Source organism: Sodiomyces alkalinus (assembly GCF_003711515.1).
Source record: "Sodiomyces alkalinus F11 unplaced genomic scaffold SODALscaffold_6, whole genome shotgun sequence".
Classification (NCBI taxonomy): domain Eukaryota; kingdom Fungi; phylum Ascomycota; class Sordariomycetes; order Glomerellales; family Plectosphaerellaceae; genus Sodiomyces; species Sodiomyces alkalinus.
The window spans coordinates 1,506,538-1,528,205 of NW_021167084.1; the positions used below are offsets into that span (position 1 = coordinate 1,506,538).

At 53.7% G+C, this 21,668-nt stretch overlaps 8 protein-coding genes across 8 annotated transcripts; 2 read left to right on the forward strand and 6 right to left on the reverse strand.

Moving 5' to 3' along the window:
- Positions 1 to 2,653: 2,653 nt before the first annotated feature.
- SODALDRAFT_333809 (glutamine synthetase) lies at positions 2,654 to 4,379 on the reverse strand. Its single transcript, XM_028612074.1, has 6 exons — positions 4,241 to 4,379; positions 4,118 to 4,153; positions 3,929 to 4,021; positions 3,515 to 3,827; positions 3,256 to 3,450; positions 2,654 to 3,173 (listed from the first exon to the last, which is right to left on the reverse strand). Exons 1-6 carry the CDS (start codon positions 4,241 to 4,243, stop codon positions 2,728 to 2,730), a joined length of 1,086 nt encoding a protein of 361 aa, XP_028465853.1. The 5' UTR covers positions 4,244 to 4,379; the 3' UTR covers positions 2,654 to 2,727.
- Positions 4,380 to 4,467: 88 nt separating this feature from the next.
- Positions 4,468 to 6,638, reverse strand: SODALDRAFT_360374 (hypothetical protein; the record flags this gene model as incomplete). The annotated part of the gene is made up of 8 exons (XM_028614257.1): positions 4,468 to 4,592; positions 4,662 to 4,888; positions 5,147 to 5,310; positions 5,490 to 5,610; positions 5,694 to 5,835; positions 6,242 to 6,336; positions 6,407 to 6,436; positions 6,562 to 6,638. 8 exons carry the CDS (start codon positions 6,636 to 6,638, stop codon positions 4,468 to 4,470), a joined length of 981 nt encoding a protein of 326 aa, XP_028465854.1.
- Positions 6,639 to 7,622: 984 nt separating this feature from the next.
- On the forward strand, positions 7,623 to 8,847 carry SODALDRAFT_333812 (hypothetical protein). The gene has a single exon (XM_028612075.1). The coding sequence runs from the start codon at positions 8,024 to 8,026 to the stop codon at positions 8,462 to 8,464; it is 441 nt and encodes a 146-aa protein (XP_028465855.1). The 5' UTR covers positions 7,623 to 8,023; the 3' UTR covers positions 8,465 to 8,847.
- A 125-nt stretch (positions 8,848 to 8,972) lies between these two features.
- Positions 8,973 to 11,674, reverse strand: SODALDRAFT_379276 (hypothetical protein; the record flags this gene model as incomplete). Its single annotated transcript, XM_028615029.1, has 5 exons — positions 8,973 to 10,678; positions 10,745 to 11,105; positions 11,187 to 11,208; positions 11,357 to 11,383; positions 11,541 to 11,674. The coding sequence occupies 5 exons, from the start codon at positions 11,672 to 11,674 to the stop codon at positions 8,973 to 8,975; spliced, it is 2,250 nt and encodes a 749-aa protein (XP_028465856.1).
- A 2,486-nt stretch (positions 11,675 to 14,160) lies between these two features.
- Positions 14,161 to 15,968, reverse strand: SODALDRAFT_180290 (bacterial leucyl aminopeptidase). Its single transcript, XM_028607046.1, has 2 exons — positions 15,519 to 15,968; positions 14,161 to 15,426 (listed from the first exon to the last, which is right to left on the reverse strand). The coding sequence occupies exons 1-2, from the start codon at positions 15,666 to 15,668 to the stop codon at positions 14,296 to 14,298; spliced, it is 1,281 nt and encodes a 426-aa protein (XP_028465857.1). The 5' UTR covers positions 15,669 to 15,968; the 3' UTR covers positions 14,161 to 14,295.
- Positions 15,969 to 16,674: 706 nt separating this feature from the next.
- On the reverse strand, positions 16,675 to 18,553 carry SODALDRAFT_180336 (hypothetical protein). The gene is made up of 2 exons (XM_028607047.1): positions 18,431 to 18,553; positions 16,675 to 18,168 (listed from the first exon to the last, which is right to left on the reverse strand). The coding sequence occupies exon 2, from the start codon at positions 18,165 to 18,167 to the stop codon at positions 16,875 to 16,877; it is 1,293 nt and encodes a 430-aa protein (XP_028465858.1). The 5' UTR covers position 18,168; positions 18,431 to 18,553; the 3' UTR covers positions 16,675 to 16,874.
- A 132-nt stretch (positions 18,554 to 18,685) lies between these two features.
- Positions 18,686 to 19,945, forward strand: SODALDRAFT_333816 (maleylacetoacetate isomerase). The gene has a single exon (XM_028612076.1). It carries the CDS (start codon positions 19,023 to 19,025, stop codon positions 19,743 to 19,745), a length of 723 nt encoding a protein of 240 aa, XP_028465859.1. The 5' UTR covers positions 18,686 to 19,022; the 3' UTR covers positions 19,746 to 19,945.
- An 8-nt stretch (positions 19,946 to 19,953) lies between these two features.
- On the reverse strand, positions 19,954 to 21,349 carry SODALDRAFT_340330 (fumarylacetoacetase; the record flags this gene model as incomplete). The annotated part of the gene is made up of 2 exons (XM_028612937.1): positions 19,954 to 20,297; positions 20,398 to 21,349. The coding sequence occupies 2 exons, from the start codon at positions 21,347 to 21,349 to the stop codon at positions 19,954 to 19,956; spliced, it is 1,296 nt and encodes a 431-aa protein (XP_028465860.1).
- Positions 21,350 to 21,668: the final 319 nt, after the last annotated feature.

Here is a 21,668-nt window from a genome sequence, read left to right on the forward strand (position 1 = left end):
GGGTATCTTAAGAGATATAAGGTAAGGATATATATCCGAGGGGATCTCTAGAAAAGCTTAACGATTAAAGAAACCTATATAGTAACGCTCGCTACGAGGTCTTTTCGTATTATTATAGCTTTAGCCGCGTAATTTAACCTAGAGATTAAGCAACTAGATATCGTTAACGCCTTCGTTAACGCCGAGAGGAATAGAATAGGAACGCCCGTTATATACGAGCTTCTAGATAGGTTTAAGCAGCTAGATAAGTGCTTAGAGCTTAATAAAGTACTCTACGGCTTACAAGATTCACCTCGATTATAGTTCTAGACCTTTATAGCCACGTTATCGGATCTAGGGATAAAGGCTAGTAAAGAAGAGCTATGCCTATTTTATACTATAGCTTAAGACACGTTTATCATCTTCTTTATAGACGATATCCTTATCTTATTCTATAAGAACACGGCTATAAACGCCCTTAGGATTATTAACGGTATTAGAAAGAGGTTCGAAGTATTAGAAAAAGGTGACGCAGAATAGTTCCTAGGGATTAAGATCACGCGAGATCGCCCCCGGCGTAAGGTTCTGCTTAGCTATAACTTATATATCGAGAAGATTATAGCTAGATTTAATCTAGACGCTACTAATATATACCTAGTGATTCCCGTTTCTATTATAGAATACCGTAAGAGACAAGACGAAGCCACGGCTTAAGAGGTTAAATTGTACTAAGAAAAGGTCGGATCGTTACTATATATAGTAGTTATAATACGTCCTAACGTGGCTTTTACGGTATCTATCCTTTCCCGCTTTCTTAAAAACCCCTCCCCGGAGTATTATAAGGTAGCGGACTAAGCTATCCGTTACTTATATATAACCAGGGACCTCTTAATTTAGTACGGATCGAGTACTGGTTTATAGGCTATAGTAATCGCGAGCGACGCCTTTTTTACTAACGATATCGATACACGACGATCTTCCTAAGGCTATCTTATTAGCCTATTTAGAGGTCTAGTGGTGTGGAAAGTAATAAGGTAAGTAACCATTACTACGTCTATAACCGAAGCAGAGCTACTCGCTCTAGAATAAGTCGCGAAGGAAATAATAGGATTAAAGCGTCTATTCGTAAAAATACACTTTAACCCCGAATCCCCTTAGGATATTAATTACGATAACACTTAAATAATTAGGCTTATAGTGGACGACGGCTATAGGATTAAAACCCGGCTTAGATATATAGATATTTAACGCTTATAGGTTTGATAGGAGCACGGTAAAGGGACCTTTAGGGTGGTTTATTTAGCTATAAGCCTTATACCGGTAGACGGATTAACGAAGATACTCCCGCGATAAAAGTTCGAAATCTTCCGCGTATATCTTAATATAACGAGTGTATAGAGGGGGTGGACCGGAGAAGTTAGAGGTTAAAATCTAGCGCTGGAGGCGCGCCGCACGCCCGCGGCTTAGTTAATTTAGTAAAAGAAAACGTGGTATCGTTATATACCGCTATCCTATACACCTAAGCTAAAAGCTACAGGCAAAAATATAAAAATAACGTCCGGCGAACCTAGATACTATTACTGCGCTCTATTTTAAGCGACCGGAGCGGCGGTTTCACCGCCACCGCTAACCTCACCACCACCCACTATAGCCGAACCACTATTAATAATAGCGCTATTTTCGATAACCGGCGCGATAACTTACCCCTAAGGGGCTCCGGAAACCACGGTAGGCGTAACATTTTACTGCTGCTGCTGCTACTAGAGTTAGTCGCTAAGGCGACGTGTAATAACCTCTTCCACCAAACTTTCGAAACCTAGCCGAGGAGATGCCTTAAATGAGCTTTAGTGCCCTAGAAGACCGCTTATATAACATAAGCCGTGTCGATGCAAGTGTGTTTCCAGTCAGCCTTTAAGCACGAAGATCGTCCTTATACAGGCTGGGGGGTGTGTTATGTTGAACTATATACCTCAAGAAGTACCTACACATTAGAGGATTCTCTTTTGGTGTAGTAGTACGTTTTTGAGTGCAACAGCATACACTACGACCCGCCAAGCGCCTCGTCTCGTCTTCGATCATCCGCCTCTCGCATGTGTCCACGGACGAGTTGTAATTGCGCACGAAGGGTCTACCTGTGACCACTCCATTTAGCAGAGCCCAAGTTCCTGACCTTCCACATGTGACACAACGGTCATCCGTGATCCAGTCAGCGTCTTGGCCGTCCTCCTTGCTGCGTCACCTCAACCCCACACTTCCCCACGGTCCCCCATCAGCATCTCGGCAAGGGACTGGACAAAGCGACGAGGACCCTAGACCCGCAACACGATATCCGGGGGTTTTGTCTTGGCCTAGGGACGTACGTAGTAGCCGTTCTCGCACAAGTGATACCTTCCAGAGTCGGAATCTATCCTTTTATGGAGCAAGATATCTGAGAATAGGTAGCTGGCGAAGTGAATGGGGAAGAGGAGCCAAGGCATGTGTGTAGTCACGCACTGACGGCAAGACGAGGAACATGTGTATGGATCATTGTATTCTTGGGACTACCATCACCAATTGTCATCCTTCTCATCCTCATCGTGGGAGAAAATTATATGCTAAAGCAAACGATTGCTGTCTATTGAACACCGGCCATAGGTGGTACCATAAATCCGCAAAAGACGACAGTAGAAAACTTGATTCTTCATGTCCAAAAAAAAAACACGCGGGAACTAAATAAAGCAAAATGGTATCTTCTCGACTTGGTTGCATTTACGCGGTGGTGTTGCCGAAACATGTCTCCATGAGGATGGCAGTAATCCTGTACGGATCCGAGTTGGACGCGGGGCGGCGGTCCTCGAAGTAGCCGTAGCCCTTGGCGCCGACCTCGCGGGGGATACGGATGGAGGCGCCGCGGTTGGCGACGCCCCAGGTGAACGAGTCGATGGCGCCGGTCTCGTGCTTGCCGGTGAGGCGGAGCTCGTTGCCCTCGCCGTAGACGGCGATGTGCTCCTTGTGCCGGCCCTCGAGCTTCTTGATGGCGGTCTCGATGTGCTTCATGCCGCCCTCCTCGCGCATCTCCTTGGTGGAGAAGTTGCTGTGCAGGCCGGCGCCGTTCCAGTCGCCGGGGATGGGCTTGGGGTTCACCGACACCTTGGCGCCGAAATCCTCGGAGATGCGGTGCAGGAGGTACCGGGCCACCCAGAGATGGTCACCCACTGCAGGAACGAATTATTAGTGGGCAACTCGAGGAGGAAATTGTGTGGGATAAGAGAAAGAAAGAAAAAAAAAACCACTCACTCTCAATGCCGACACACGGGCCGACCTGGAACTCCCACTGAGCAGGCATGACCTCGGCGTTGACACCGGAGATCTTGATGCCGGCGTACAGGCACGCCTTGTAGTGGGCCTCGACAATGTCACGCTGGACGACCTTGCCGGTGCCGACACCGCAGTAGTAAGGACCCTGGGGGGCGGGGAAACCAGCATCGGGCCCTGTACGTTTGATGTTAGTGATCTGCGGGGTGCAAGAGGAGTGAAATGGGAAGGGAAAACATACAGCCATAGGGCCTGTCATTCTGAGAAAGCAGAGTGTACTCCTGCTCGAGACCGAACCACGGCTCATGCTCGGCGGTTGCCTCCATGATCTTGGCGCACTCGTGGCGGTAGTTGAACTTGTTGGGCTGGCCATCGGCGTCCCAGCACTCGGCGAGGACAATGATGTTGGGGGAGCCGCGGAAGGGGTCGGGGAAGATGGCAACGGGCTTCAGGTAGACATCGGAGTTGTCGCCGGGGGCCTGGCCGGTGGAAGAGCCGTCGAAGTTCCAGATGGGGAGGTCTTCGGGAGTGTAGTTCTTCTTCTCCGGGAGGGTCTGGAAAAAAGAAAAGCGATCACAGGTCAGCCTTTGCTTCGTCCCAGTTGGGGAGCAACACCGCCATGATGCACCTAAGAACATGGGAGGGGAGAACATACGCGAGACTTAGACCGAGGGTTACCCTCAGCATCTACCCAGACGTACTCGGCAATGATTTGGCCCTTCTGGTCGAGGCTCATGTACTTCATGAGCTATTGTGGGAAATATAACGTCAGCAATTTGGAACGAGTTTGTGGTTGTGCCCCATGTCAGGTGGCTGGACGGTGTTCATGTGGGTTTGTGCTTACGGTTTCGGTCCTCGAAGTGATGGTATCTGAAGGAGCCTGTCGTCGCGGAGAAATGAATCAGTAAACAAAAACGTTTCGTTCGTTCCTCGACAATGCGAAGAAGATCTGGGGAGCGGAACTCACCATGGCGGGCGATGTGTGTGTGTGTGTGTGTGTGTGTCTGAAGAGAGAAGATAAGAATAGGATTATGATCGAATTCGTGCGAAGGATGTTGGCGCAATCAATCAAGAAATTGGTCGTTGGAAAAATGCAAGATCCTGACCCGCAAAAAGTATGAAGAAGGAGATATTTGCAGTATTTTGAAGTGGAAAGAAAAGAATAGATTGATGAGATTAAGGGTCCTGTGGTATTCAGAAGCGGACGGATGGAGGGGCGGACTTCCAGGATTTTATCTGTCGTGGGTGGGGCGAGGCTGGACCCAAGGTTCGGATTCCCAGGCCAGCCACTTCACGTTCACGGGGTGTCTCCGGGTTGTCTGTGAGATAAAGGGGAGAGATAAGAGAGTGGGGAACCTTGAGCGATGCTGTACAGTCACAGTACCTACAGTTCTGCAGCCGGTACCAAGGCCGTACCACGCCGTACCTGCGAAGTGGGGTGTAAATGGGAAGCGGGGTGTGTGTCAGGGTGCCTAGCTGAGCGATGGCGGGGGGCGATGGTGGGGGGTGCGGATGCCTAATTGGTGCCTTTATGGGCTCGCAGTGGAGGGCTGGGCTGGCTGCTGGGTGGCTCAGACGGAAAGTCTTCCCCCAATCGTACCGGGTCGAGGTTTTCCTTTCTTTTCTTCCAGTAGCAGGTACCAGAGGCAGAAAGGGTAAGATGCGTCTGTTGCCGTTTCTCAAGCGGGAGACGGAGATTGCCAATAGAAAAAGGAACGAGGGAAAAAAAGGGGAAAAAAGAGAAGAAGAAAAAAAGGCATAGTAACAGTTCGCATGGAAATACCTCAGTGTCTAACACTGCAAAGTCGATCATCTCGCTCAGCTGTATTAAAGATTTAGGTAGATTACTTCAGCCTGTTCTGTTTTAACGCACCCGTGGTACCTCCTGATTTGCGGGACTATGACGATACTTGCCGGTACTTCTGATACGCACTCCAAACTCCGTATTTCTATCCAGAAGTAGAGGTGGCGAGTCAGAGCCTCCTCGGGTGCAGTGCCTTTTCGGCTTCTCGATGGCTCTGCCCAGGCCGTAAACTCCTTTGTCGCAAAAACAGAACCCGAAATCCTCCGCCGGTTGGCATATCCGCTGGTTCAGCAAACTACGAAGGATATATCCGTAGAAATGCAATACGTTGTATATTCTCGTACGAGGTACTGGTTATGATTATTAGTCCGTACCTATATTTCGCACGCGACACCCCGTGCCTCGTACGTACCTCGTACCCCTTGTTACTATTTTCAGTAGCGGCCATGGATTCGTCGTTGATAGCGTATTGAGATATCATATATGCATACTCTGTAGTCGACTGCCCACCCTCGGTGAAGCCAGCCAGCCCACTATTTAGTGTGCTTATTTGTCTTTTGATACTGATATTGATCTGTCCTCACCAGACTACCCCCCGTCCATCCCGTTGTCCCACCCCCTCGATTTGAGCTTGCCAAGACGTGATGAAGGGCTAGCCAGGCCGCGCACAAACGACAGACAAGCGACACCGGCACCGACATATGGCAGTGGGAGGAGGGGGAAGGGGGAATGGAGAATGGGGAATGGGGAATTGGTGCCTCGATAAGAGACGTCCAATCTACTAATATCGATCGTTCATGCTCGTCTGTCCAGTCAATCAATCACCCTTTCCATATCATTGCCCTCCCTCCCGCTTCCCGCGTGATGATCTCCCTGTTCCCCCCTCCCACCCAACATTACGAAATGAAACCACAAAATAAGAAGGACGTTATGGTAGGTTGGGATTGGGGAAAGCATTTCCAAACCTCATTACCTACTGTGATCAGCACTTCGATCGTACCTTCAGGTACCTAGTGTGCATGCCCAGATGCGACTTCTCCCTAAGGTACGAAGTACAAGTCGCTAAGGTACTAGCCGCTCACCCTATGCGCGTGTTTTCCGAGTTCGGAACCCCACGGGTTGCATTGCATACACGCACGCTATGTACCTGTACCCGCCGGGTACCAATCATGTGGGCCGTTGGAATCCAACCCGACAGGAAAGCGCTCTTTTCGTGGCCCGAGTTGTTATCAACGGTCGCTGATTGGCCTATGCGTCGTCTATTACCAGAATTGATTTCTGTCAAGGTGCGCGAAGGGGTCTTTTAGAGTTATATTCCTACGGCATCACTTTACGTTCGCATTGCGCCCTTTGGACCATCTTTGATCATTCTACGCAGTATTTCGAAGTTCGGATTGATTACTTTTTGATATTGGACAATCGTTTTCTATCCCGTCCCTTGGCCTCCCGATTCGTTCCATTCCGTCGGCATCCTGGTTCCGGACTTTGTCGTCTCTGCGGGCGAGTTAGAACTGCATCCCGCAATGCTGCCCGTCTCTTTCTTCCCCTGACCAGTTTCCATGATTCCGATTCCAAAACGACGGCCTTCCCACCGTCTTTTTAGTCTGCGATCTGCACTCTGCGCTCGACCCTCTCGTTCGTCCTCCTTTTCTCAAAAAGCCTTTACCATGTGAGAGGCGCCCTGCCTATTTTCCTATTTTCTTCTCTCTCTTTTCCTGCCGAACGTGTCTTCAAATTCTCCTCTCAACTCTATCCCATTACTAACACCCCTTGGCCTCCATTCGAAATGGCGTCGTTTCTCCGTACATACTCCACGACAATGACACCAAAGCCAGCGTCATGTCCCGCCTTTCTATAACAATTCACACTATGCCCTCCCCCGTCTAGCGAAATGAGACGGGGGCCTCGTTCGTGCCCAACTTGAGAAATCGGGCTCGCCATGACGAAAGAAGTTTGATGGGAATGGATGGGAATTTCGGTTTCTCATCGAAACTCTACGCTGAAGCCGGGACTGACGGCTCCGTTAGCCGATCGTCCGTCCGTGAACTTTACGCAGTAGTGTTGGGATCACACGGACCGGCTCCCGGCTAAAGACTCATTCCCCACGGAGTTTCCGAGGGGCCAAAACAAACTCACGCCTTCCCTTGGCCGATCTTTTGCCTGCTATGACAGGTAGTCACGCACCTGGCATCAGCGACCCCTGATGAACCAACCCCTCGGAGCTCTACTCATGTTCCACTCTAGTGTACGGGCTACGGACCTCGACATCTCGTTATGACGTCGGTCTCTCATAGCTGGTTGATCAAAATTGCATCGCTCCCACGGTCTGAGGGACGTGTCATCAGTCATCACGCTACGTGCGACATTTCCAGGGACACCTCGAGTCGACTGTTTTGAATATTATTATTTTACGTCATTCGTGTTCGTCGCCTCCGCCAGACCCTACCCGAACACAGTATCAGAAGCAACACCTCGCCAAGTCCGTAGTCCGTCGCCATATGTCCCTTGGGATACGAGTCGAGAGTCGCGCGACAGAAAATCTGGGTTTTTTTTTTTTTTTTTTTTTTTTTTTTGCGGACCACCGCTGAGGCCCTGTATTCGTCCAACATGGCCCCAAGGTCAGGGCAACAGGCCCCCGCGACAAACGCAAGCCGCAACCGTTGTCCCCAGTGGTGGAATGGACTTTGGTGTCCTTGGAATTGACCGTCCACCATATTTCAATCACATACGATGATGATGATGCACCTCGGCCCTTCACTTCGATTCCCCAGAGACGGAGCTTCTGCATGGACGAAAACCAACGCCGGCAAGACAATAGACATTATCTTTGGAGTGGGACGATAGCCATCTCGAATCTCCTCGGGCGCGGCGACACCGATGCATCTTCATCAAGGCATCGTGGCCTGCATTCGGTTCTCCGACAGGTGGCCGGTGCGGCGCGATGCGATGACGAGGTTCATGTCGTGGAATACATGGTCAACTTTGCCCAAAATTTCCAGTCCACGCCGCCACGCCGCCTCGTCGCCCGAATCTCAGAGAACACCCCCGTCAAAATGTACTGAACCGTCTTTACATCTCCGACGACCGTCCATACAAGTCCCCGGCCACCCCGGGCAGCATAGGCCGACCCCGAAACGAAACACTGTCGAACTGTCTGCCACGATCAGATGTCCGCGAACAGGAGCCCAGACACGCTTCCAGAGGTTGGCTGGCTCGTCTTACTTCCCCATTCCAACCATCCGCCGCCTTGGAATCGCCCATCAAAAGACACCTTGGTGCGACGTTCAAAAGTTGGGTGAATTTCGCACAAGATTCGGTACCAACGATGAGAATGCCATGGTAGTTCCGCTTCGCGCCGCTTCGGTCCTGCCACCCACCACATGGTAAGTCTCGGTAGCATGTATAGCCCCCCTCAACGCGATCTTCTCCCTTGTGCTCTCGACCAAAATCATGGAAGACGGGGCGTCGGTTGATCATGCCCTCGCGTGTGGCCACACAGAACATGATCCCCGTCCTGGGTCCGCCTCTTCAAAATGACCAAGGCATGTATAGCAAAGGTAGGCCGAAGTCGCCATAACTGGCGCAACGATATATGAGAATGCTGATGCCACACAAGATACAGAGTGGAAAATAGAATATTTTATTTCTTTCGCGTCATCGTCATCGTCCCAGCTTGCCGCTCCCAAATCGCAGCGATGCGTGGTCGCTGAATGCCCAATATATGCTGTGAGGTTTGCCTGAACGCCAAAAGATGCAGAACCCAACCCCCCCCCCCCCCCCCCCCCCCCCCCCCCCCCCCCCCAACCCCCCTTCTCCCTTTTGGATTCCCCTTTTAACCTTGTGCGCGCGTATCTCCATGGCGGTCATTATTTGGCAAAAGCGTCGAGCCATCAAATCAAGGTGATTGCAAATCGCTTTCCTCCCACCTCCAGTCCCTGACTGCCAGCTCGGGACTGCCCCGAACAGCATCCAGCGGCTCCAGGTCCCGATAATCCGCGCCCGGGGCCCCGTCGTCAGGTTGGTAGGCAGGCGGACTAGGCGGCACGTCCTGGTAGACGGGCGGCGCCTCGTTATCCCAGCTGATGCCCAAGCCAGGGAAGTCGGTAAGCATGATGTTATAGTGCATGCGCAGGATCCGGCCGGTGCCGGTCTGCGACGCGAGCTGCGGCTTGCCGACGGGCGCCCACTCCTTGGAGACGACCATCTCGACCACGAGGGCGTGGGTCACCGAGGTGCCGTCGCGGGACCCGGCGTCGCAGGCGTATCCGGGGCGGGACGAGCCCAGCATGGCGGGCGAGAGGCCGAACTCGAACTCCAAGTCCACCCGACCTTCCGTGCTGGTGTATTCCGACTTCCAGCCCCCGTGGAGGTGTTTCTCGCCGAGGGTGCGGGTTTCGGTGCGCAACACGCCTTTGCGCTGCGCCGCCTCGTCGGCGCTTGTGCTTGTGCTTGTGCCGTCGACGGCAGCAGCAGCGGCGCCGCCGCCGGGGATGTGCGGCATGTGTTTCTTGCACGCCGGTGCGACGGTCTTGATGGTCTCCTGGAGCTTCCACGTCACCTTCTTCAGCTTCCAGTACTCGACCCTCTTGGCTTCGGGGTTGGCGGTGGCGAGCCCGTCCAGGCGAAGGGCCAGGTTCTGGCCCGAGACGGCTGGGTGGATGATGCGGATGTAGGAAGCAGCAGCCTTGATGTTGGTGGGCGGGAAGATGCGGACGGACTGGTGCGGGGTGTCGGGTCGGAGGAGAGAGCGCTTCACTTCGAAGATGCGGTCGAAAGACAGGCGCGAGGGCTTGAGGGCGGGCGAAGCGTCCGGGTGGGATGCGAACACGGCCTCGGCACGAAATTCGTAGGAGATGGAGAGGAGCGAGGTTTCCATGGTGGTAGGGAGGTGGCCGTCGAGAAGAACGGAAAAGGGGAAAGCATGGCGGCCGCGGCGCAGAGCGGAGGGTACACCATCGCGGGTGTGGAGGAAGACCCAACGCTTGAGCTCGGTGTACTGGTCGGTACAGTCGGCGCAGTGGGAGGAGAAGGGCCGTTTGTGGTGCACGTGGATGAGCAAGGTGGCGATGAAGGAGTCCACGTCCAATGCCTCGTCTTTGATGTCGAGGAAAAGCTGGCCTGACACCAGGGCGCCGGTGGAGGCTTCGGCCTCGCCATAGAAGATGATTGGCGGGCTCTCGACCTCCCAGCTCAGGGAGGCGTGCGGGTTTTCGCGACGTTCCTTGCTTCGGCCGAAAGGCATAGACAGTCGGCGGGCGTGGCTGCTGTCATGCTGCTGCTTCACCTTCTCCTTGCTGTCTTTCACATCACCACGTTCCCTGCTCCCCCTCCTCCTCCTCCTCTCGCTTCGGATGTTGGCCGGGACGGGTTCTGGGGCGTACATTTGAATGAAGGGGACGAAATGGTCACTGCCGTCATCAGACACGCTGGGGGTGCGGCAAAACTGACGGTCGATGCGACTCCGAGTGGGAGAACGAGAGTGGGAGGAATCGCGACGCTGAGAACTAGAGTCAGATTCAGAACGCGGGTGGATGGAAGATTTGAGGGAGGATTTGGCGGCGGCAGAGAGAGTCTCTGTGGAGGAGCGTAGAAAGTCGGCGACTCGGTGTGGCATTTTGGCGGTGGGTTTTTTTTTTTTTTTTTTTTTTTTTTTTGGGCAGGACACACCTGGTGTGACGTGCTGTGACGTGGCTGTACCTGGGTTGCAGCGGCCCGTTCTCCTTGCCTTGTTTGCTTGCTTGTCCGAGGCGAAAGAAGTGACAGTAAATTGTAGAATTGTCTGCCCAAGTCTCTCTGTCTCCCCAAGTCCAAGTCGCAATGCCTGTCTTTCCCTTCCCTTCGCTTTGATTCTTTCCTTGCCTGTTGTCCCTCGACTCGTCTGTGGAGAACTGGGGTGTACCGGACAAATTCGCCGATTGTTAACCTTGAAGGTCCAATGTCTTTGGACACCGCAACGGGTAGTGAGCTGGTCTGTTTGCTTGTCAATCTTCGTTTCGATGGAAGAGAGGCCGAACAACTGCAGCGTCTCCTTTCGTTATTAATGGTTCACAGCCTGGAAAGGTGTCGGTTGAAGGAGAAAAGCAGGCTTCCAAAAGATAAGTAACACGACAAAGAAGGGCAACTCCTCGTGGCTTTATGGTTTTGGTTTTATTCCTCGACCGTCAGCCCCCCTTTCCTTCCCTCTCGGTAGCTTCAGCTTCGCGTCGACGATGGGCCCTAGTTCGATGACTTTCCATAAATCGAGTAACTATGTGTCATGGAATAAAGAAGTGACCCCACTTGGGATTCTCGTCTCCAATGTTGACACTGTGCTGACAATGTACAGCCCTCTCCAACAAAGGGTCACGGGGTTAGGTCCCCCGCCTTTTACTGGTCAATCTATGTCTTTTAGACTTGCGTTACGAGCGTCGTACAGTGTGGCAGTCTTACAGGCGGGCTAACACGGCCTAGGCAGAGCGCACACACAGCCCGAGCCAATATGTCCGGCTGACTTTGTTTGCATTGACTATGGTGGTGTGTCCGGTCCGTCCGGTTCTTTGTTCCTCCAGGGGCATTTACGGCATTGATGAAAGCCTCGATTCTGAGAGGACACGCCATGTTGCTGTGTTTTCAATCGGAATAAGCATCATGTAGCAGTTATATTAAGATCGTTACTGCGCCATATGAATCGGGAGGGTTCTCTGCTCAGACTGTGATAATGGTAATATAATTACCTGGCATACCTTACGCATAGATGATCTGATGTTCATTCGTATCGAATTTTCTTCCCCGACCATACACGGCACAACGGAGTAGATCCCAGCTCTCGAGTACTCCGCAGATCCGTACAGAGTGGTGTCCATAAATTATTTGGACACTTTTTTCTTCGCGCAATGAATAAAAGTAAGGTGGGTATCCAAGTGCTGTTTCTGAGAGAAACATATATCCCTTTGTAACTATCTACTTACACCAACCAGTATCCTAAGTATAGAACGAAGCATATAGCCTCTTCTTTTGCACCTATTAATTAAGTGAATACGAAGTACAGAGTAGAAAATGGAAGAGCAATATGGGTAGTGTTATCGGGGAAATAAAGACCGGAAGGGGTAAAAAAAAAGGAACAAAAGAAATCGATCACGGGACGCTAATCCCCACATCATACCGTACCGTACCTTACCGAGCTTCAATTCCCGGTGGGTCTTTTTTTTTTTTCCCTTCCTTTTTCCCCTTCCTTTTTCCCCGCATTCCTCCCACTCCAATCCCGTCTTCTGCCTCGATTATTTCAGCGTTAGAAACTCCGAAATAACACGTTCTTCTCTCCTCTCGAATGCCTTATTCCAGTCCGATAGCTGAACGGTAATTCATTACTCGGTGTTCTGAAATTCGCGTTCCTCTCTAAGGTACACGTAATTACAAATTACCATCTACAGATTCCGCTAACCACTTGAGTAGAGGTCAGAGCACCCCTTGCAGATCCAAGATCCGGCACCAGCCCCTGGTCTAGACCATTACCCCAGGATATGATGTCAGGGTCCCGCACACAGGGCGGTTAAGCGGTGAAATTCACTTGTGATGCCCTTCCTCATATTCTCAGCAAACACTTAGGTAGGTACGAAGTACCTTAGGTAGCTGTCAAGCACGTTGCTGCTGCGGGAGAAGAAATTTAATTCCTCCGTAAAACAAACCCTCACCGATATGGGTTGGTTTCGTCGAAATGGTCGCCCCAAATGAGGACCGATTGGCCGAGACAGATGGAGAAAGAGACATTGAACGTTTCTTTCGGGCAATGGTCACCGTAGCTTCTCCCCTCATCATCTTTCCCAGAACGCAGAACGGCCAATTTTACTCCGTGGGCTGGAGCCGACACTCTTACCCCACAATTTTGTCCCATGTGACTGGCCGCACGTCTGAAAACAGCCACACTGACAGTACCTTGCCCTGGCTTTCATCCAGTTCTCGACTCCCAACTCGTTACTTCTCCGGGGGCCGCGGAGATGATAAACTGGTTTAAAAAACAGGTTTAAAAAAGAAAACCATAATGAAGAGAGACTTGGGCGCTGTCGGTCATTCTTCTGTAAGACACACACAGATTCTTATTAGCTTCATATCCAGAGCGTAAGCCCTAGGTACTTGGGAAACCTTGACTCGTCTCTCAGATACTTCGACATCCCGAATCTCGCCAGTCCTTCTCACAGTTAATGTGTGCGCAATTATATATCCGTAAAGTTATAGATGTTCGCGCTACACCATGTGCAGCTGTCGTCTGGACCCTAACGATTAACTACAAAAATAAAATCTTTTCTCTTCTTTCTTGACCACTCTCCTAGCGGGCCCGACCCTACACGTGTACGTACGTTGTACTCCGTGCTTGTCGGGATCCGAAACTCGAATTTCTGCAGTCCTTGCGTCGAGTTTTGTCGAGCTTCGACCGAAAGGCTGATCCGGTAATTTCTGTTACCCAAGTATTACTCAATCAAATCCACCATACCATGGGCCGGCAAACACAATCATTTGCCCAGACCCCAATACAAAGGAAAGCTGCTGAGTCATTAAGCCCAGTAGTGATTTGTCATCACTAAGAACCGACACGATGTCCTTCTTCCTCGGGAATCGCGAGACTACGACTAACCTCGAAAATACTTGCGGATAAAGACAAATTTATCAGAAGTTTCTGTACCGCATGCTCTCCGTGCTGGCTATCTGAATTCACATGTCTCATTGAGAGGAATCCATACTTTGGAGGGTTTCCCCGGACAAAGCTCCTCGGCCTGAGTCCGGTTACCGGTAACGCAAGTCCCAACGGTCCGAAACGGAGGCCCCGTCGGACCCGTCCGGGCCAGGCTCACGGGCGTCGGAGCCGGCCGTCGTCCCAGATTCTGTTACCTGATAACTAGCCAAGGACCGTCGCCGGTCCTGTGGGTCGGTTCTACGATCCGACCCTTGCGCTTGGCCTGTCCGTCCCACCCACATGAGATTGTCTATTCTCTTATCCTTTTGGCAAACCACGTCCCACGAGTTGCGCCCGTATGCTCATATAAGTCCAGTCAGTACCAAAGTAACTCAGGGTAAGGCGTGTAGGCGCCATAGAACTCTCCCAGGTAATCATTATGTTCTCCCTCATCGGGTTCGAAACATGAAGCCCACGGGGGAAACTTGTAAATGTCTCCAAGCGTCATCATTCATCTTGATTCCTTCATTATCTACTATGTTATTTTATGATCCTTCCGGGGGTCCCTCCCTCACAAAGACGTCTCAGGAGCAAAAGGCCAGTAGCCCAGCTCATAGAGATACCCCGTGGTGAGCTTAGCATGCTGGTAGACGTGGTCAAAGTCGACCGTGTCCATCGTGTCGTTGGGCGTGTGGATGAGCGGGTTATGGTTCCCAAAGGGGGTCTCGAACACGAACGAGGAGCGGTAGCCGTTGCGGTTGGCCGACGCGTGGTCGGAGCAGGCGTAGCCGCACCGGGACTCCTCGTAGGGGATGTCGGTGTACTCGCCGATGAGGAGCTTCATGTACTCGTTCTGCGAGGGCGAGGTCCAGTCGGTGACGAGGCCGAAGCGCTCGATGCCGTCGCGGCCCTTGTAGCCCACCATGTCCTGGTTCAGCATGGCGACGACCTGGCGGTTCAGGCCGCGGTACTGGGTGAAGATGTCCTGCGAGCCGAGCAGGCCGGCCTCCTCGGCGCCGTACCAGTGGAACTCGATGGTGTTGAGGAGGTCGCCGTCGGCGATGCGGGGGTCGGTGAGCAGCACGCGCAGGGCGTCGAGGATCATGAGGGAGCCGGAGCCGTCGTCGTCTGGGAGATGGTGTGAGTGACAGGTCACGCGAAGTGGAAGAAGAGAGAGAACAAAAAAAGCAAAAAAGAAATAAAAATAAAAAAAGAATAGAAAAAGAAACCAATATAAAAGGAAAGGAAAGAAACGTAAAAGAAACGTACCGGCACCCGGAGCACGGCCGGCACCCCGATCACCGGAAATGACCGAGTCCAGGTGAGCACCGACCACGACGATGCGGTCGCGGTCCGAGCCAGGGATGGTAGCCACAATGCTGGGCTGGGCCCAGGCGACGTGGCGGACAAGGCGGACGGTGGCGAGCGGGTTGCCGCTCGCCTGGATGACCTCGCGGACGCGCTCGTACAGCCACTCGGCGGCGGCGACGCCGTACTGGGACTGGTAGTAGCGGTTGTGGAAGGTGGTGAACTCCTCGAGTTGGGTCTTGATCGTGTCGAGGTCGATCTTGGCGTGGAGCTTCTCGACGGTGCAGCGCTGGTGCAGCTTGTTGGGGAAAGGGCGGGAGTCGTCCTCGAGGAGGCGGAGGGCGGAGATCTCGGCGTCCTTGAACTCGGTGATGTCGAAGAAGTGCTTGCCTTGCTGTGCGGTGTGTCAGAGAGTCCCAGGATTCCCCTAACAAGACAACGCAAAGAGGTACTGGGGAAGCATGGAGAGAGGGGAAGTTCACGTACATCCATCAATTGGAACTTCTCCTCCTCGGTCACCTCGATCGTCTCGCCAGGTGCGGTCTCAAGAGTGAACATCTTGGTAGCACGCTCCATAGGGGCCGTGGCCGTAGCCGTGGCGGCGAGGGCCGCGAGGATGGGGGTGGTGTAACGCATGACGACGGTCGGCTCGGGGAGGGGTAGAACGGGTCTAGGAAACTGAACTCAATCAAGTTGGACGGGACGTCGTGGAGAGAGTCTGAGCTGGAGAGGAGGAGGCAGGAGAACCAAGGTCGGAACGAGCCTTCATATAGGTGCACAAGTGATATGGGCATGCGGTCCGACACTGTTGACCGACTCCGAGTCATCGACTGGCTTCACATGGCGGCATCGTCAACCCTTGCTTGGTGGTTGGTACCCCAGAGCCCCAGTCTGATTGTCCCCTCCGAGCTACGCTTGAAAGGGAAGCTGGTTGACGAGGAATGATCCTCAAGCTCCAAGCAGTTGCATAGAGCTTCCAGAAGAGAGCGACGAACCTGGATTACCTAGTAAGCCTTACGTAGTCCCCCGGCGGTTGGGAATGTAAACCAGAGGGCCTGGGCTCGGGGTTGCATTCAGGAGGAAACGCCCTCCTCTATTGGTCTTGTCCTGTCTGAAGTAGGTCGACCTTGTTGTCTGTCATGTTGTCACCAGATGGGCGGTTTTGTGCAACCGAATGAATGGTTCAAATGACCGATCCCCCTATCAATTGATCAATCCGCATGCCCTTGCCTTCTTTCACGGTGCGCAAAATAACAAGCTCCGCAGGTCTTCGCTCGCCAGCCCCAAGAGCTGAGACCAGAAAAGGAATCTCGTTTGATCCCAGTTAGCGGTTGAGCGGGACCTCGTAACCCATCCGGAGAAGACGGCTGAATAGGGAAGGTGATAGACCGGGCCAAGCGATCCGGGGCTTTCAGTCCTGGCCTGATTGCACGACTTTTCCATTGGAAAATCGGTATTTCGGTATTAATCCTTGATGCAGGGAAAACTCCGTGGGCCACACTTGCAATTCTGGTCTAGTGTACAACGTAAGTATGTATATCGTTTTTTTCTTGTCGAAGCGAGCGGTGGCGGATTCGATAATTAATTGCCATGCCGCAGACGCTGGGAGAGGGGTCAATCTTTGGCCTCCGCTCGCTCGGTTAAGGGTACAGAGGATTCCAGCCGCTACAGGAAACAAGAAGGCTCCAACGACCAGAGTGTGGGTGTTCACTGGCCGAGTTTGCGATACGTTCTTGATGAATTGTGTAAATAAATGCGCAACACTGCGTAACCCATGGAAACGCCTGCGAGGAAGGACAGCGTGTAACAAGACCGGTGGTGGCCGACTTGGAAGGGATCAGATCATGCGGAAGCAGAGCCAACCGCGCCCCTGTAGAGTGCCCTTGCCATCTGCAGCTCCCATCTGACATCAATCCAGGACGCCGAGACACCGAACTTGGGTTCCCCGGAACGAGGATCCTCGTCATCAGGCTCGGACTCGGGATCGCTGGCAGGGTACGAGATGCCCATACCGTCGTAAAACGTGCCGCGGCCCTCCTCCTCGTCGTCGCCCATGAGCCATTCGTCGGGGATAACGTCACGCCGCAAGTCGCGCCGGAGACTGCGCACCTCCCGCGTCTTGCGCAGGTACTCGGGTGTCAGGAACACCCCGGAGGACAACTGCTGGCCATGTCGGCAGTAATACCTCCGGATGCGGAGCTGTCGGACCTTGGCGTCCACCCTGCGCCGGTCGCCGAGCCGGCTTTTCACAACATGGGAAAGGGTCCGCCGGTTGATGCGGCCATCCTCGAGAGAGCGGCGAAGTTCCCGCCACGCGGCCGAGGGCACGACCGACCACGCCGGAGACGACGAAGAAGCAGAAGCCGAAGCCGAAACCGAAGCGGAAGCAGCCGCCGAAGCAGCCGCCGAAGCAGCCGCCGCCCACTTGTTATACTCCTCCTCGGCGAAGAGGGCCGTCAGGGCCGGACGCCAGAGGAACGAGACCTCAAAGGCGTCGTAGTCGACGCGGAGACCGGGCAGCTCGGTGTCGTTGGCGATGCGGCGCACGACGAGCACGTGCGGGGGCACCTCGTGCCTGTTCTCCGGCGGCTGCGGGGCGGTGTAGGCCTCGACTCGACGGCGCCACTGGCACACGAGGGCCTGGTGGACGGTGGTGACGCCGTCCGGGTAGGCGAGGGCGTCGGCGGCGCAGAGGCGCTCGGGCCCGTGGTGGGCGTGCAGCTCCTTGTCGGTGTAGATGGCGCGGGAGCCGTCGTCGGACAGGCGGTCGAACTCGAGGATGAAGTCGAGCGGGCGCGGGTCGCCATGGATGTCGGTGACGGGGTCGAAGGCGAGGAACTCGAGGCGGCTGCGGCGGAGGTGGAGGTCGACGAAGACGCGCTCGGTGACGGATTTCAGGAAGCGGGATGTGAGGCGGAGGTTGAGCCAGGCGCGGGGGATGTAGCGGCTGTCGGTGATGGAGGCTATGATCTGGCACCAGATTTCGGGGGGGAGACAGGGTAACCTTGGAGAATGGGTGATGTTGCGCTGATGGCCGCCGTCATTTTCATTGGCGTCGTGGTGGTGTTTTTGCTGTTTTTGCTGTTTTCTCTCGGGTGGTGGTCGGGCTCGCTCGGCATCGTCGCTGTTCGTCATCCTGGGCGAGAGTGAGTTGGGCAGGGAGTCTGAATCATCCCGATGGATCGAGCTCAGTTGGAGTGAAGAGTGTGTGAAGATATAGGTCACGCATTGTAGGTTGTACGGGAGCGAGACGTGTAGGGCGCGCAATGGATGAGGCCATGTTGGTTATAACTGGGGGAGGAGAAATCGGATGCAGGGGGATCGGGGCGTGGTTGGCGGAAATGACGCAAGGACGCGTACAAGGTCTGTGCAACGGTGAAGCAACGGTGTACACGTACCTTGTATCTTAGCCAACAGCAACGGCGACCATTGGTGACGGCGGTCGGTTCGCTTACTCAGCGACGAGTTGGAAATCTGATTGACCTTAGATCTTGACCTTCGGTGTACACATTGTCACCGCATTTTCACCTAGTAGTATTTCCCGGCTTCTGTTTCTTGTAAAAATCTTCTTTTATTAGATCAACTAACAAAAATGTCCTTGGAACGGCGAAATGTCAGATGATCCCTGCAGGAATTCGCTTCACCTGCGGAACTTCGGAAAGCAGCGGGATTTGCGACCGATAGAAGACGCCGGGAACAACGACTTGGAGAGACGGAGTACGGAGCAATACTTTCTTCCCTACACATTCCCACATGCATGCATGCCGTCATCAAGCGCGCCCTTCGGTCGTCAAGGTACCTTATATCAAGGTACCTTATAGATAGGTTGGATATGCGCTGGGCAATACCACACTTATACAGTTACACTCACTCACTCTTTTTGACTCTCCTTTCCCTTTTATTTTCTTCTCATCGAAATACTTTGATTTAAAACCATCCAGATTCAAGACCCAGAAAACAGGTTACAGCCTACTGGACCTCTGCGACAAAATGCCCGACTTCACCCTCTACAGCTACTTCCGCTCCTCCTGCTCGGCCAGGCTGCGCATAGCCCTCAACCTCAAGAACCTAAACTATGACCTCGTCCCCGTCAACCTCCTCAAAGGCGAGCAGCTCTCAGAATCCCACCGGGCCCTCAACCCTTCCGCCTCGGTGCCCCTCCTCGTCTGTCACAACACCCCATCTGCTTCATCCTCCTCCTCCTCGTCATCATCATCATCCGATTCACATCCGTTCAAAATCACCCAATCCGTCGCCGCCCTAGAATACCTCGAAGAAGCCCATCCTTCAACCCCGGCACTCCTACCCTCCGATCCCCGCGCCCGCGCCACCGCCCGTAGCCTGGCCCTGACGGTGGCCTGCGACATCCAACCAGTCACGAACCTGCGCGTGGCGAGACGCGTGCGCCATCTCGGCGCAGGAGACGCCCAGGTAGACGAGTGGATGCGCGGGCTCATGGCCGAGGGCCTCGCGGCTTACGAGACGCTCGTCGCTTCCTCGGCCGGCACTTACTCGGTGGGCGACGACGTCTCGATTGCGGATTGCTGTCTCGCTCCTGCTGTTTGGAATGCGAGGAGATATGGCGTTGATTTGTCTCCCTTTCCCGTTATTCACCGCATCATGGCGCAGTTGGAGGAACTCCCTGCTGTGAAGAAAGCTGGGTACTTTGTGCAGCCTGATACTCCCGAGTCTTTAAGGGGCAAGGCGGATTAAATGAAGGTAGACCGTAGACTTGAATTTTCTCTATGGACTTGGGACATGCAAAAGTTGAAGAGACATGGTACAATTGTGTGGCTGGAGACGATCAATTATCTTCTTAAGAATATCCACCAATTCTAACACACCAGGCCAACTTCGGCATCAACTCCCGTCCGACATTTCTATATTGTCCAGTAATAGAATACTAGGGGTAACACATCCACTAAAACAAGGGTAGCGCCGCTTGAATGGTGCCCGACACTTCTCCAAACCCGATCAAGGCGCCTTCCTCCCCTGCTCTGCCTCGAATCACCAGCGTATCCCCGTCCTCGATGAACTTGCGCTCCTCCCCTCCCTCCAGCTTGATAGTTCCCTTTCCTCCCTGGGTCTGCTCCAGCATACTGCCCTCGCTGCCCGGCTCGGCGCCGGAAATGGTGCCGGAACCGAGCAGATCTCCGGTCCTCAGGTTACAGCCGGTGATGGTGTGGTGAGCGATCATCTGAGGCCACGACCAGAGGAGGTTGCGCGAGTTGGTCTTTGTGAAGGTCGTCTTGTTGCCTTTGGGAGCTGCGAAAGAGTGTTAGCCAGACAATAAAAGAAGAAGAGAAAAGGAAAAGAAAAAGAAACAGAAAAAAAAAACGAAAAGGAGCGGGGGGAAACAACGTACTGATGATATCCACCTCCAAATCAATGGACAGCAGATTCTCCCTAGTCTTCTCCTTCAGATAAGGCAACAGCTCGGTTTCATTCTCAATGCCGGCCGTCTTACACCCCTCCAGGGCATCAGCGAGCACGACCCAGGGACTGATGCTCGTGCCGAGGTTCTTGGCCGTGAAAGGACCCAGTGGGACGTACTCCCACGCCTGGATATCACGCGCGCTCCAATCGTTCAAGAGGACGTATCCGAAGATGTAGTCCTCGGCCTGGTCGACAGGGATGGGCTTTCCGAGCTCGTTCTCCCGCGCAACAAACATGCCGAGCTCCAGCTCGATGTCGAGCCTCTTGCAACGCGACAGGGCGGGGATCTTGGGTTCAGCTTTCGGGTCCGGGAGGATCTGGCCCCAGGGCCGGTGGATCGGGGTGCCGGAGACGACGACGCTGGAGGCGCGGCCGTGGTAGGCCACGGGGAGGTGGGTGTAGTTGGGCTGTAGGGCGTTGGCGGGCCCGCGGAACAGGACACCCACGTTGTAGGCGTGATGTTTCCCGGCGTAGAAGTCGGTGTAGTCGCCGATGCTCAGCGGGAGGTGGTTCGTCACCTCGGACAGCGGCAGGAGGGCGGACTGGCGGAGCGAGGTGTTGTCCTTGAGGATGCTAGGGTGAGGGGTGTCGGCGGCGAAGATGGACTGGAGGTAGGCCCTAACTTCACGGTGGAAAGGGCGGCCCAGGGAGGCGAAGGCGTTCAGGGTAGTTGAGGAGAAGACGCCGGCGTGGTTCTGGATGGATGGGTTGGCGGAGAAGCCATCGGCGGTAGCGAAAGCTCGTAGGTCAAGAGCGTGGTCTCCAATGGCCACGGCGGGACGATGGGTAGGGCCGGAGGAGGTTGAGATGATGCCAAAAGGGATGTTCGCGAGTGAGAAGTGGCTCGAAGGGGAGATGGGTAGCCACGAGCTTTGGGACATGTTGACAGAGGCTGAGTGATGGGCTACCTTAGTGGCTCAGGCTGTATCCTGTGCTCTGTATGGTAGGTTACGAGGTATTGAGGAGATTGAAAATGAATCAGTGAATCACTGTACCGTAACTGCAGGATCTTGGATGATGGTTTGTTGGAGGATGATTATGTCTGGCAGGTACGAATTAATTCAGCTGTCTAAGATGTTTATTTTCTTCCCCCTTGCTCCTTCCTCTCACGCACATTGAAGTCGGCATAAACGACGATGACGGAATTGGGCTGCACAAACCCGTCGCAAGCCGAGCGGAATACGTACGGAGTATGTGTGG

Bases quoted from the DNA above. Each gene is read 5' to 3' on its own strand.
- SODALDRAFT_333809 (XM_028612074.1), bottom strand. The intron at 4,022-4,117 runs GTAAGCACAAAC...TTCCCACAATAG, and splicing joins TCACTTCGAGGACCGAAACC to CTCATGAAGTACATGAGCCT. The intron at 3,828-3,928 runs GTATGTTCTCCC...TCTTTTTTCCAG, and splicing joins ACCCTCGGTCTAAGTCTCGC to ACCCTCCCGGAGAAGAAGAA.
- SODALDRAFT_333812 (XM_028612075.1), top strand. From the start codon at position 8,024: ATGACGAGGTTCATGTCGTGGAATACATGGTCAACTTTGCCCAAAATT.
- SODALDRAFT_333816 (XM_028612076.1), top strand. From the start codon at position 19,023: ATGCCCGACTTCACCCTCTACAGCTACTTCCGCTCCTCCTGCTCGGCC.
- SODALDRAFT_180336 (XM_028607047.1), bottom strand. From the start codon at position 18,167: ATGACGAACAGCGACGATGCCGAGCGAGCCCGACCACCACCCGAGAGA.
- SODALDRAFT_180290 (XM_028607046.1), bottom strand. From the start codon at position 15,668: ATGCGTTACACCACCCCCATCCTCGCGGCCCTCGCCGCCACGGCTACG. The intron at 15,427-15,518 runs GTACGTGAACTT...CACACCGCACAG, and splicing joins AGAAGTTCCAATTGATGGAT to CAAGGCAAGCACTTCTTCGA.